General features: G+C 42.1%; 1 protein-coding gene across 2 annotated transcripts in view; it reads right to left on the reverse strand.

Moving 5' to 3' along the window:
• CCDC102B (coiled-coil domain containing 102B) overlaps nt 1-12,618 on the reverse strand; it is an 89,699-nt gene that overhangs the window by 23,091 nt on the left and 53,990 nt on the right. For both annotated transcript variants that reach the window (XM_083622621.1, XM_083622620.1), the window contains one exon: nt 5,110-5,280. In XM_083622621.1, coding sequence (XP_083478747.1) covers nt 5,110-5,280 — 171 coding nt within the window. The remainder of the gene's footprint in view (nt 1-5,109; nt 5,281-12,618) is intronic.

Consider the following 12,618-nt stretch of genomic DNA (forward strand, 5'->3'; position numbering starts at 1 on the left):
GGATAGGAACTTGTGGAACTAACAATTTGAATTGGAATACAAGAAGGGGAGGTGTGGGGAAGTCAGGGAAATATGGTACTGAAAATATGGAATTGTAAATTTCATGTGTTTTTAATTTTTTTCTTTTTTTTCTTTTTTTCTTTTTTTGACTTTTTTGTATTGAATGTGAAAAATTTTAATAAATATTTCAGTAAAAAAAGAAACTAACTAACTAACTAACTAACTAACTAACTAACCCCCGCATGAGGACCCCAGCTCAAAAGTTTGTGAAAACCGTCCATTAGACCATTCCTCATAGAAGTTGCACATGAAGTGGCCCACAGTTCAATAGAATAGAATGAACATCTTCTAGCTGATAATGGTATTTATTCATTAAAAGTAACAGAGATTTTTCAAACTGAAATATTATTTGGCCTGTTTGGGGACAAAAATTCATTGTGGTCTAAAATTATTTTCTTCTGGGAAGGGGAAGATAGATAGATAGATTTATTGCGGCCATTGGCCCATATCAGAAACAATACATCAAAATTTATCCATAAACAATACAATTTAAACAGTTCCAAAATTAAAACACCCATATAAAACCAATTTTACTTCAGTTAAGTAAACACTATAAACAATAAGCTCCCTCTATGTAAACTGCAATTCAAATCCATCAGATTTTGGGGGGTATGCGTCTTAGTTCTGGCACTTATTGATGGTACTTAAGTTTAGCTAAGCTGTCAGAGTCATACAGAGATCCATTTCTCCTCTTTTGAAATAAAACATTAATCAGGTATCTAGCGACTGCAAGGGATCTACTTGTATCTTCGTCGTTTAATAAGTATATTATTTGGGCTTCCTGAGGTCTATCAGCTATTCTCGATAAATATGGGGCCAGAAACTTGGACCGTGAAGCCGAATGTAATGGACAACAGAAGATTATATGGTATAACGATTCTATAGATCCACTTTTACAGTCACAGAGGAGTGAGATCTGTCCTTTGGAGAGTCTGTTACCCAACACGTTTGATGGGAAAACATTGAATCTAGCCTTTATAAAGGCATACCTGTGCGTCACCACAGATAAGGTAGTTAAATAAGATGGAAGTTTCGTAGGTGGTGTTAAGCCAAGGTTTATCGGCGAACAGGTGCCACCACCTGTCGCAATATTAAATTGTAAATCCATCTCCTCTAATTTGTGAGTTATAATTCTCTTGGCAGAAATTAAATCCAATTTTAATAGTTCAGATGGAGATAGTCCTAGGGACACAAGTTTCCCATGTAGTATTTTTGCCCAGGGGCTAGGGAAGTCATCTCTCCAGAGACACTGTATCAAGAGGAGATTTGGAAGTTTATGCCATAATGCCAACCAGTAACAAAGGATGCATTTCCATAATGTGGTTTCTAGAGATGTAACATTTAGTTCCAGACGTATAGCAGTATTGCTTACACACCTGGGTAATTTTAGCAACCTTCTTAGAAGCTGGTTTTGGATTACCTCCAAATGGGTTAGATTAACAAAGGGCCCCCATATTGGGATTGCATATGCTATTGTTGCAATCACCTTTGCCTTGAAAACTTTTAACATTGATGGAATATGGAAAGCCCCATCTGAAAAGAAAAAACGCAGTAGCGCAAAGGCAAGGGCTTTTGCTCTGTTTAATACATATGCAAGATGGACCTTCCAGCCCATGTTGTGTTGGAGAAGGACTCCCAAGTACTGAAATTTAAAGACTTGGTCAATAGCTTTTCCGTCTATTCTCCAATTATAGGTTTTTCGACTCTTGGAGAAAATTAGGACTTTGGACTTAGCATGGTTAATTGTAAGAAAATTTGATTTGCAGTAAACATCGAAAATTTTTAATGCCCTCCTAAGGCCGACTCTTGAGAAGGAAAGGATCACTGCATCGTCTGCGTAGAGTAGAAGGGGGCAACGATATTGGGCAAGACGGGGGGCGTGGATCGTTTCTTGAGAATCTATCAGAGGCACCCTCATATCACTTATAAATAGATTAAAAAGGGTCGGAGCAAGGATACATCCTTGACGAACACCTCTATTGATAGTTACTGAATTTGAGAGGTCGCCGGCCGGAGTGATTCTCACCCTGGCGGCCGATCCGTCGTGCAATTTAGTTATTAGCCACAAAAGTCTTTTGTCTATTCCCCATCGGGCTAATTTTCCCCAAAGTAATCCTCTGGGGATGCTGTCAAAAGCGGCCTTTAAATCAATGAAGGCCGCACAAAGTTGGCCTCTATTTGGGGAGGAATATTTCCGGGCAAGGTGGTATAAAACTAAGACATGATCAACCGCTGACTGATTCGGTCTAAAACCAGCCTGTTCTGGCCCAATCAGGTTGTTCTCTTCGGCCCACTTAGTAAGCTTAGTTAACAAGAACTGTGTATATATTTTCCCAATTAATGACAATAAACTGATATTCCTGTAATTTCCCGGATCATCTGTCGAGCCCTTTTTATGAATTGGAACAATAATCGCCTCCTTCCATATTCTTGGTACCTTCCCACTGTTATTTACGGCATCAAACGTAGCGGCCAGGATTTTCGCCCACCAGTCTGCATGAAGTTTTATAGCTTCCGCCGGGACTAGGTCAGGACCGGGGGCTTTTCCGATTTTAAGATTAGAAATGAGTCCGTGGATTTCTTCCGGGTCAGTGGGTGGCCAAAGAGGGAGCTGCTCATCAAATCTATCGATTGTATTAATATTAAGGTCTGGTACGGCAAAATAGTTCCTTAGAAAGGATTCCCAAACTGGGGCCGGAATAACTGTTAAGGGGTATCTTTTAGATTTTCTGTTAACCAACAGCCAGAATTTTCGGGAATTACGGGTACTTGAGGCAGCTATAAGTGCTTGCCAGCGGTTCAGTTGCCATTCCTGTTTGGCCTTTTTTTGCACATATTTGTAAGCTGATTTTGCCTGATAGTACTCCTTGGGAAGCGTAGTCGCCCCTGAGGATTTGTAATCATTATAAATAGCACAAAGATGTTGTTTGGCTTGTTTACAATTACGGTTAAACCACAGTGCACCTGTCTTAAAGTGGGCCCAATTTGCCTGGTGGGTTGGGACAGTAAAGAATGACGTAAGGTCCTTCAACAGATTGGCAAATAGACTAATAGTTTGATCGTGTTCATATGAGGTTATGCCAAGGGCTGAATAGGTTTGTATGATCTCCTGCTGAAAAAATTCGGAATATTTTTGAGCCTGCGTTACAGACCACTTTATACCCTTCACTCGTAATGCCGTATTAGTACCCTCTACTGGGTTTTCGGCGTTAGTATCTAATTGAGTTGGATGACTGTGCTCAACCCCATGCCAGTCTAGGTCAAACGTAGCAGCAAGTGGAAGGTGGTCACTGAGCTGGATATTGCCAATCTTAAAAGAGAGAGCTTTCGAAATCAGGTCACTCGAGGCTAAAAGGTAATCTAGTACACTGTTTGATTTTATACCTAGGTGGGTATACTCCCCCGGTATATCAGGAGGGCAGCAACCATTCAGGGGTACTAGGTTTAAGCGAATAGCCATTTGGTAAAGAAGTACTCCAGCCTCGTTTACTTTAGAGTCTTTTGAGGCTCTCCCTAAGGCATGTCTCAAATCATAATTGTCGAGGCATGGAGCAGTCCACCATTTAGCTTTAGTTAAATCGACCCAATTTGCTGCTATATGTGCGTTAAAGTCACCACCAATTAAGGATTGGCTATTGGAATATTTGACTCGGCATGATACTAGATGATCTTCTAATATTTCCCATCTATCATGCAGTTCAAGGGACGAACCCCCTGGCGGGAGATAGACATTGGAGATTAACAGTGATACTTTCCCCCCCGACATCAACCCGGATAAAGCATAAGGGGGGGCAGTCGAAACTAATGAAAATTTGAAATGCAGCTTCAGTGAGATACCAATTACTAGACCACCTTTCGGCCGTCCTCCTTTCTGGGAGGGGCAAGCTGGAAGGGATAGTAGGTCAAATCCGTTTATGACAATTTCACCCTCCTCCCAAGTTTCTTGCAATAGAATGATATGAAACGAGTTGATATACGACTGGAATTCTGGGTCACATTTTTTACTACGCCAGCCAGCGATGTTCCAACAAAGGATCGATACTGGTGGTTTTCTGGGTTGTCCGGCTAACCGTCATTTAAATTCTTGTGGGGGGCTCTTATATGGCAAAGTCGCTCCCTTAAAGAAGTCCGTTATTTTCCTTTGCTGAAAGTTGTCGTCCTGGTGTGGTGAGTCTTTTGCTCTGGTGCGCGCCGGTTGTGATGACTCTTTTGCTCTAGTGTGAGCCGGTTGTGGCACGATCAAATCGCGAGGGCCAGAATTTTTGGGGGGCAGAAGAGAGTTAACATCCTGGTGAGTAGAGATACTATTTGGCGTTTTTAGCTGTCGGGCCCAACTAGGCTCTGAAGAGGCTCCTACCAAGTCTGCTGGAGCCGTCCTCTTTGGGGATCTAACCGATACACTTGTGATCATTTGATTTATATGTCCTGCTGGGTCTTCAATCCACTCTGTGGTGACTCTCGACACTGTAGTGTCTTCCTCACGTAATTTTTGGATTTTTGGTGGAGAAGCCTGACTTGGAGTGGCCATTACCGTCTCGGGTCGTGGATGGTCTTCGATGTATGTTGATTCCAAGTCCGGCATGGAGGGGTGAAGGGACAACGATTTATCCAGGGGAGTGTTATCCTGAGTTCCATTCTTTGATCGGTTAATCACGGAGGGGACAGATAAGTCTATTAGAAGCAGGGATGAGTTACCAGCATGAAGGGGAGGAGAAGAGTCTGCCTCCAGCAGTGAGACCTCTGGGAAGGGGAAAAGTTAATGTGTACAGGACTTTAAGATTGCTGTCACATTTTGCAGGGGAGTTCAGATTAATTTTTGGACAACCGGTTTATATGCAAGAAATTAATCTTACAAATCCAGAGCATTTCTGAAGCAGACCTGAGTACACACAGCGATGAGAGAAGGTACAGGTGTGGAGAAGGGAAATAAAATTGGTCAAACCATGGCCCATTTCTCTAGTAACCTTGATAACATATAAATGATTTGAAATGCATTGTCATTCATTTGCATACTTAATGTTTATCTGATAACAATTATAATCTAAGTACCTTGCTTTCTGCCTCTTTTAATTTTCTTCTTAGATCTTCAATCCGAATGCTCAGCTGCTTTGCTTCTGCCTTATGCTGCTCCGCCTTCTTTCTTGTTTGTGTCAGTTCTGCCAATATGTCTTGGTCCTGCTTGTATAGCTCACCATCACTGCATGGCAGATCCACAAGGTCCTTATAACAAATCCAACATAAACACTGAATCAGCGGCGAAAGTAAACATGTTTTGGTGACTACATGTAGGGTGCTTTAAGAAATTTCATGTGCCAGCTCTGATAGTATGGTGAATTGCTCAGGTGCAATGCCTTACAAATCAGGGTAATTACACTTCCATACGCATTTGCAATGGGAGTTTTTGGAGGCAAGCACCCAATTCACATGGTTAAACATAGACATTCACACATCCATCCATTTCTATATGGGTTGCTGCTAAAGTGAATTTTGCATTACTCTGACCAATTTTGAAGAAAACCCTAAGAGTTTTGATTTAAAAAAAATACTGGCAACATGTTTCAGGAGAGTATACAAACGGAATGAATGTGATTCCTATTTAGGGACTGTGTTCCAAAGTATAATGATTGTAAAACACTGTTGTGAAGAAAAATATTGGGATAGTTTATAATGGAATTCTATTGGCTCTGATTCCGGGAAAGGAAACATCTCCATTGGTGTCTAGCTTCTTCTCCTGCTGTAGCTGCAGGGAAATGTCAGGGTCGTCTATGATAATGTCAGGAGTACAGCTGTGGAAAATTAAATGACATTTTAATCAAGAGACACCAGAGCTGTTACAGTTATACGGAAGAATCTTTCCATCCATGCATTAGAGCCTCTGCAGTTCTCATTTCAACCCAATATTAAAATAAAGTTCTTCTGCCTCTGGAACATTTTAGTAAATGAAAATCTGTGCACACACCTGCTTTCTTCAGCCAACTTCTCATTTAAGTCAAGTATGCACTTTCATGACTCATTGAGCCTTCTCCTCAGTATTAAAGCAATAATAATTTCTTCATAAATTGCAAAGGGGCTCCAACCCAAACAGTGGAACAGCTAGCTCAAGGATAACCAAGCTAAAAAGTTTTGTTCTTGATAGTACTATGTGCACAGTATCTTCCAATTGTGAGCATATTTAAGTGTTTTCCTCCTGTTGTTTTTAAGAATCCCTAGTGAGCTTGCTTTGGAAAGGGATAAGTGCATTGCATAGAAGGATAGTAGCCAGAAGGAATTGGGGGTGACGAGTTATCCCCAGAGAATCAGCTTACAAACTCAGGACATGGACTCAAGCATTTGTAGTTAAAACATCAGGGGTGTGATGCAAACTGGACATTAAGGGCATCGCCTAGTGTGTTAGAATGTGGCCCCTTTAAAATGCCTGTGTGTGTGTGTGAGAGAGAGAGAGAGAGAGAGAGAGAAAGAGAGAGAGAGTTGTACGGGGTGAATATTTAAAGCTCAGCCTGGATAGGATGGAGAAAAAGTCAAACATAAAGGCAGGTGGGAAATACAGTGGTACCTCGGGTTACATACGCTTCAGGTTACATACGCTTCAGGTTACACACTCCGCTAACCCAGAAATAGTGCTTCAGGTTAAGAACTTTGCTTCAGGATAAGAACAGAAATCGGGCTCTGGCGGCACAGCAGCAGAAGGAGGCCCCATTAGCTAAAGTGGTGCTTCAGGTTAAGAACAGTTTCAGGTTAAGAACGGACCTCCGGAACAAATTAAGTACTTAACCTGAGGTACCACTGTAGCAAGTTAGGAATGGATGGATCAGGCTCAGCTTGGTTTGTTAAGCTTTTGCACACCATCAGTAGTATGGCCCAATCCACATTACCACCCAGATATTTCTGCTTCTTGCTTCCTCATGTTTCACATGACACATGTCTAGCAATGCCACCACTTTGCCCTTAATTCCATGATTTCTCAGATCACTTATAGTAGGACTTTTTTAAAAAAACCAAAACTGAGATTATCGCTCATGATTTCCATGTGAACCACACAAACACTTCTATTGCTATTTTTAGTGCTTTTGATCGTTCATAACATTTTTAATGCTATTTCTCAATGCACACCTCCATCTGCGCTTCATTGGGAAAGGCTTCCCCACAAAACCTCACTTTTCAGAGGGATTGTTGGGAGAAATGAGTATGATTGTGATCTCGTTCTTTTTGGCAGCACAGCTCCCCACCTCAGCCAATATAGCCCAAAGTGAGTCCTTATTGAGCACGAAATGCTGGGTCCTTGTAAATGGCTGGGGATGGGGCCAGAAGCCCACCCTTTCCAGGAACTCGTGGTGTAGCTGGGCCATGGGGAAGGTAGATTTTCCCTCAGTTATTTAACTCTCTCAGGTTGATGAGATAGGAATCTTGTCATTAACTTGCGTAAGGAAAAATAGCTTGGATACCTGAAAGTAGTGTGTGGAGTGAGTGAACCTTAGGGTAAAAGGGTTCTTGCTGTGGGGCAGACATCCCCACAAGCATTTATGTGGGTCTAACCTCTTCTGTCTCCCTGTGCAAGTTCATGAAAGGCCAGCACAGCTTTCAGTCTCTCTGCAGATGTATTGTTTAAAATGTTGATGAAGTTGTGACCCTCAGTTTACCTGCTTCTTTTTGCCAGACTATGGGTGCCGTCAGGCCCGTGCAGAGTGGTAAGGTGGGGGGGCAGATGGGTACACTTGCCCCGGGCCTCAGAGAACTAAGCCAGCCAGCCCCCCCCCCGAATGGGACAGCCATGCAGTTGACACTTTTACCAATCAACATGCCATAAATATTCATGCTGATTTGAAGAATTCACTGAGCCATCTAGTACACAAATGCAGCAGGTGAGGCAGCAACAAAACAAGACAGTGAAAGCCACCATTTCTCCAAGACACCATGCAGAGCCATGGAAAACAAGAAACAGGGCAAGGATAAAGCAATGATTTTGTTTTGCATTATGCTCTATAGTCTAGCAAGCCCTCTTCCCCATTAGGAGCAATCCTCTGGTCACAGAAGGGAAGTTGAAAGATGACATGATGGAACCAAAGCTTTTTGGTAGTAATTTACATGAGTAGATGGAACATTTTTTGCTCATTATTGACATGATTGACAGCTGTCAGCTGAAAACAGGTAGTCAAGTTAGCACATCTTCTCTATGGGTGCAGCCAGAGCACTGCCATACATGGCGGGTTAATATGCATGTGAATAAAAGGGCATTCACTTTATAGAAGACTATCAAAACTTTGAATATGAAACAAACAAACAAAAAGCCAGAGCAATTCAAATGTTCATGTCAAACGTAACAATAAAACGGGGGGGGGGGGACAGCTGTAGGGGAGGCGATTTAATAATTAGATGGGGAATGTGTTTGTGTTTGGTATCAAAAGTCTTAAAATATTCCTCCTTTTTTTTTGCTTTCAAAAGGGGGGAGGGCAAGAAGTCCCACTACATCCTGTGCCGTACCCACTACAATGCAACAACTGCTGCAGCTCCCTCCATAGTTACAATCAGCGTTAATTGTGCTGTTTTTACAAAGGCAAGACACAGTCGGAAGACAAATAATGCTCCACGGCTCAATAAAGGCGATGGGACGACTCAGCTTCTATAACTGGAAACTGTTTGATTGCTTCACGCTGCTAAGCCTTGTTACACTCCAGCTGTGTTTAATAGGGAGCACTCACAAGAACAGTTATTCTTGCATGGAAACAAGTTGACTTGAGTACTGTATGTATTGACACTATAATCCAATCTATGGCTTTGGAAAGAAAATGAGCTCAAGTCATCAACTTCTGCCCCATTTCCCCCTACCCCAACTCACAAATAAAATACATAAGCAGGAAGGCTTGGTGCTGCTTCTGAGTTTTCTGCAGCTCTAGTCAAATGGATTAAAGATGCTGTTGCTGCCTGCATCCAAGAGGTCTAGAAAATATGCAGAGTGGCATTCGACTGACATTTGACATACGTTGCAAAATAGCCCAATACGTATTTTTCAGCAAATGCAAGACAGAACTCACAAGGTACTTCATGGGGGGGGTTAAGATTGCTAAACATCATATAATAGATCTAACTTGGTTCTGAAAAATGAGTCAGATCAGAAGGACACAGAAAGAGATTGGGCTGTTTCTCAAAGCTGCAAGTCTAATCTTGTGGCTGGTGCACATTCCAAAAATATAACATTTCACAACTGTTATTTCCCAAAAGAGATAGTTTTACCTTATTTTATGCACTTTCCTTCTCTCTAATTTAAATGGAGGTCACCATATCTGCAGCCTGGACCACCCCTACCAACTCTATGCCAGCACCTCAATTCTTCCCTTTCTTGCATTGCTGTGTGTCTCCTGCTTCCCTATGGCTCGAAGCGCCCCCAGTGAAGCTTGCAGTGAAGAGGCTTCAAATAGACAGCTGCTGGATGTTCCTTCAAACCATAGGTGTAGGCAATTTTAGCTTAGTGAACCATCATGTGATTTTATTACTACCCTAATAAATCCATTACCACGTTCTGAAACACATTACACTTGCCATTTCAAATATAAGTGCAAACGAACTCTTACGCTTTTGACATTGCTCTTTGTAATGGTTTCCTTTCACCTAAGCTGTGGCACTTAGAATCATAGAATGAGGATCATCTGGTCCAACTCCCTGCAGTGCAGAAATATGCAGCTGTCCCATACAGGGATCAAGCCTGCAACCTTGGCATTATCAACAGCACTTATGGTGTTTAGCGTGAGAACACTTTGTTTTAACTTCTGAATATTGCCACAGGACAATTGCCATTGTTGACATTTCCATTCCACCTTAAGGAATAGACATGGGATTGTTGCGTGTCACATGTCTGTTTGCATTCCAGCACAGTAAGCTAGAAACTTCCATTGTGTGTATAGCTTTTGCCTTTGCATTTTCTCTCTGAGACAACATGAGAGTTGACGTTTCTTTGTCCTGATTTATGATTAATAAATCTGTAGTTGTAGTATGCTTCCACAAGCCTCACGCCTATTCTGTGTGCACAGTGCGATCTGCTGATAGTGTGTCCTGGCTCAGAAGCCTGGGTCACTGATTTACGTCGGAGAAGAAGTGATGGTCTTCGCAGTGGGACGGCTGGAAGGGAACGGCCCAGCTGGGGCTTGCCAGCTGGCCTCCTGGCCCTCTGCATGTTGACACACCATACAGCAGAGTTGAGTTTCAGTCTAAATGAATAGTCTTTCTTAATGTTACACATATGCACTGGTAGCTTACTGTCAACTGAAGAGATAAATTTGAACTGATTAGCAAGAATTCATTCTCCCAGTTGTTCAGCACTAGCAATAAAATGTGTCCCCCACCCCGCATCTCCATCTTACTTCTAAATTAGGCTCCTGAGATTAAGAAAAGGCTCTCTCTCTGTGTGTAGGAAGAAGGAATGAATTTATATGCAACTAAATTTTCGACCGGGACGCAGGTGGTGCTGTGGGTTAAACCACAGAGCCTAGGACTTGCCGATCAGAAGGTCGGCGGTTCAAATCCCCGCGACGGGGTGAGCTCCCGTTGCTCGGTCCCAGCTCTTGCCCACCTAGCAGTTCGAAAGCACATCAAAGTGCAAGTAGATAAATAGGTACCGCTCTGGCGGGAAGGTAAACGGCGTTTCTGTGCACTGCTCTGGTTCGCCAGAATCAGCTTAGTCATGCTGGCCACATGACCCGGAAGCTGTACGCCAGCTCCCTCGGCCAATAAAGCGAGATGAGCACCGCAACCCCAGAGTCGGTCATGACTGGACCTAATGGTCAGGGGTCCCCTTTACCTTTACCTTAAATTTTCGACCTGGGCTGAGTATGCGCTGGTGGTTCCCAACTCTAATGTAGAATGAGCATATGGCTTCTAATGTCAAAAGAGATTCATTTTTTTTAAGATAGAGATCTCCTACCTTATTCACTCCAGAATATTTCATGAAAGCAGTTGCCTTCAAACAGTTTATTCCTGTAGAATTATGGGCTGTAATTCTTTTTACAAGGATCTCTAGGGTTCTTGTCAATTTTGCTATAAAAGTCATGTAATTTGTGACAGAACATCTCTAAATCTAGGATGTCTGGCAAAATCTACTGCAGAGGAAAGCATCTAAATATAACTTACAAGCCAGCTCTGTGCTCTGGGCTTAGGAAACTATGCACTGATGGAAGGGACACCCCCCCCACACACACCTTCCTTTCTTCTGAAGCTGAAGATAAATAGTGCTGTGCTGCAGAAGGACTGTGGAAGACCCAGTTGCTTCCAGACAACTAGTTTAATTCATCAATCACTGATTTGTTTGTGGGGATGCTAGATGATATTGCAATGCAGATACTCCACAACCATGCTATGGTTCTTTTCACACTCCCTTATCTGATGGCAGATAAAGTGAAAAAGGGCGAAAGGGTTTTAAAAAATCAGAATATTATTTTAGGTATCTGCAGAAATATATTGCTTCACCTTAGGAAATATGATCCATGAAAGTTGTGATGGTTGAAAATCCAATGCACTTGAAAAATTATGCTAGAAAATGCTGATGCTGGCTACATGAAAGCCAATACTGTACTGGTTTATAATTTTACCAATGTTTAAACAAGCTAATAGTTTTGCTGGTTAATGCATTTCTGTTTCAGTCTCATTGACAAGTTTTTATGAAGGCAGGAGGATCAATATTTTAACCCCAATCCACAAACATGTTCAACATTATAACTTGCCTTGCAACATATTCATTCCCAAACAGTCATAGCAGAAGGGTTTTGAGGTTCCCGCTGAAGTTAATGGGACTGTCGGCTTAATTGAAATATTTCATTAATATGATATGGGTCACAACACAAGAGACTGCAGCATGCTATTGAACTAGAGCTTTTTATAACACAGCATATTTTGATATACCAAATGCTAGTGCATAGCACTTCACCTCCAAGAAAAAGAAGGGTCCAGTTCACGTGAATTGCAAGGATGAATCCAAAGGTGAAAAAGTAAAAATATTTTCATTGAGGAAGTCAGGAGGGGTGAGGAAGGAGCTTCAGGTTGGAGCCAAACAAATTTAGAGCACAAAACAATTCTGCGAAGAAACTTCGAAAAGAAGTAATGAATATTCGGTATCAGTCAATACCTATCCCAACCAAAGACTTTCTGTATACTCAGATGTTCTGCAGAGGGCTCCTGCTGTCTGAAGCAAGGTAGGTGACAAGTGAAGGGTGGGCTTTCTTGGCGGTTTGTTTTAGTTCACAATTTATGGATAAATTCTCACACCCCAATTGCTAGGCAAACTGTAAAACAAGTGTGTAGTAACCAGGATGTCCAAGAATTGCCCATACCTTGTGGGTTTTCTCTCTCGTGAGTCCAACTGGTATGGCATTGACATTAAATTGTAAAATAACAGCCAGGTTCAGACATCATGTTAAGTCAAATTGTGGCTTTCCAGGAATGTGAGAAGCTCTTACATCCACAACGATCTTCTTCAGTCCCCCCCCTTTTGATCTCGTGTTGCAATGTGCTGAACCAAATCTTGGATTATCATCTTAGCTTAACCTCGGCTCATGGTTGAACTCTCTCCTCACT

Source organism: Podarcis filfolensis, assembly GCF_964270895.1.
Source record: "Podarcis filfolensis genome assembly, chromosome: 7".
Taxonomy (NCBI): domain Eukaryota; kingdom Metazoa; phylum Chordata; class Lepidosauria; order Squamata; family Lacertidae; genus Podarcis; species Podarcis filfolensis.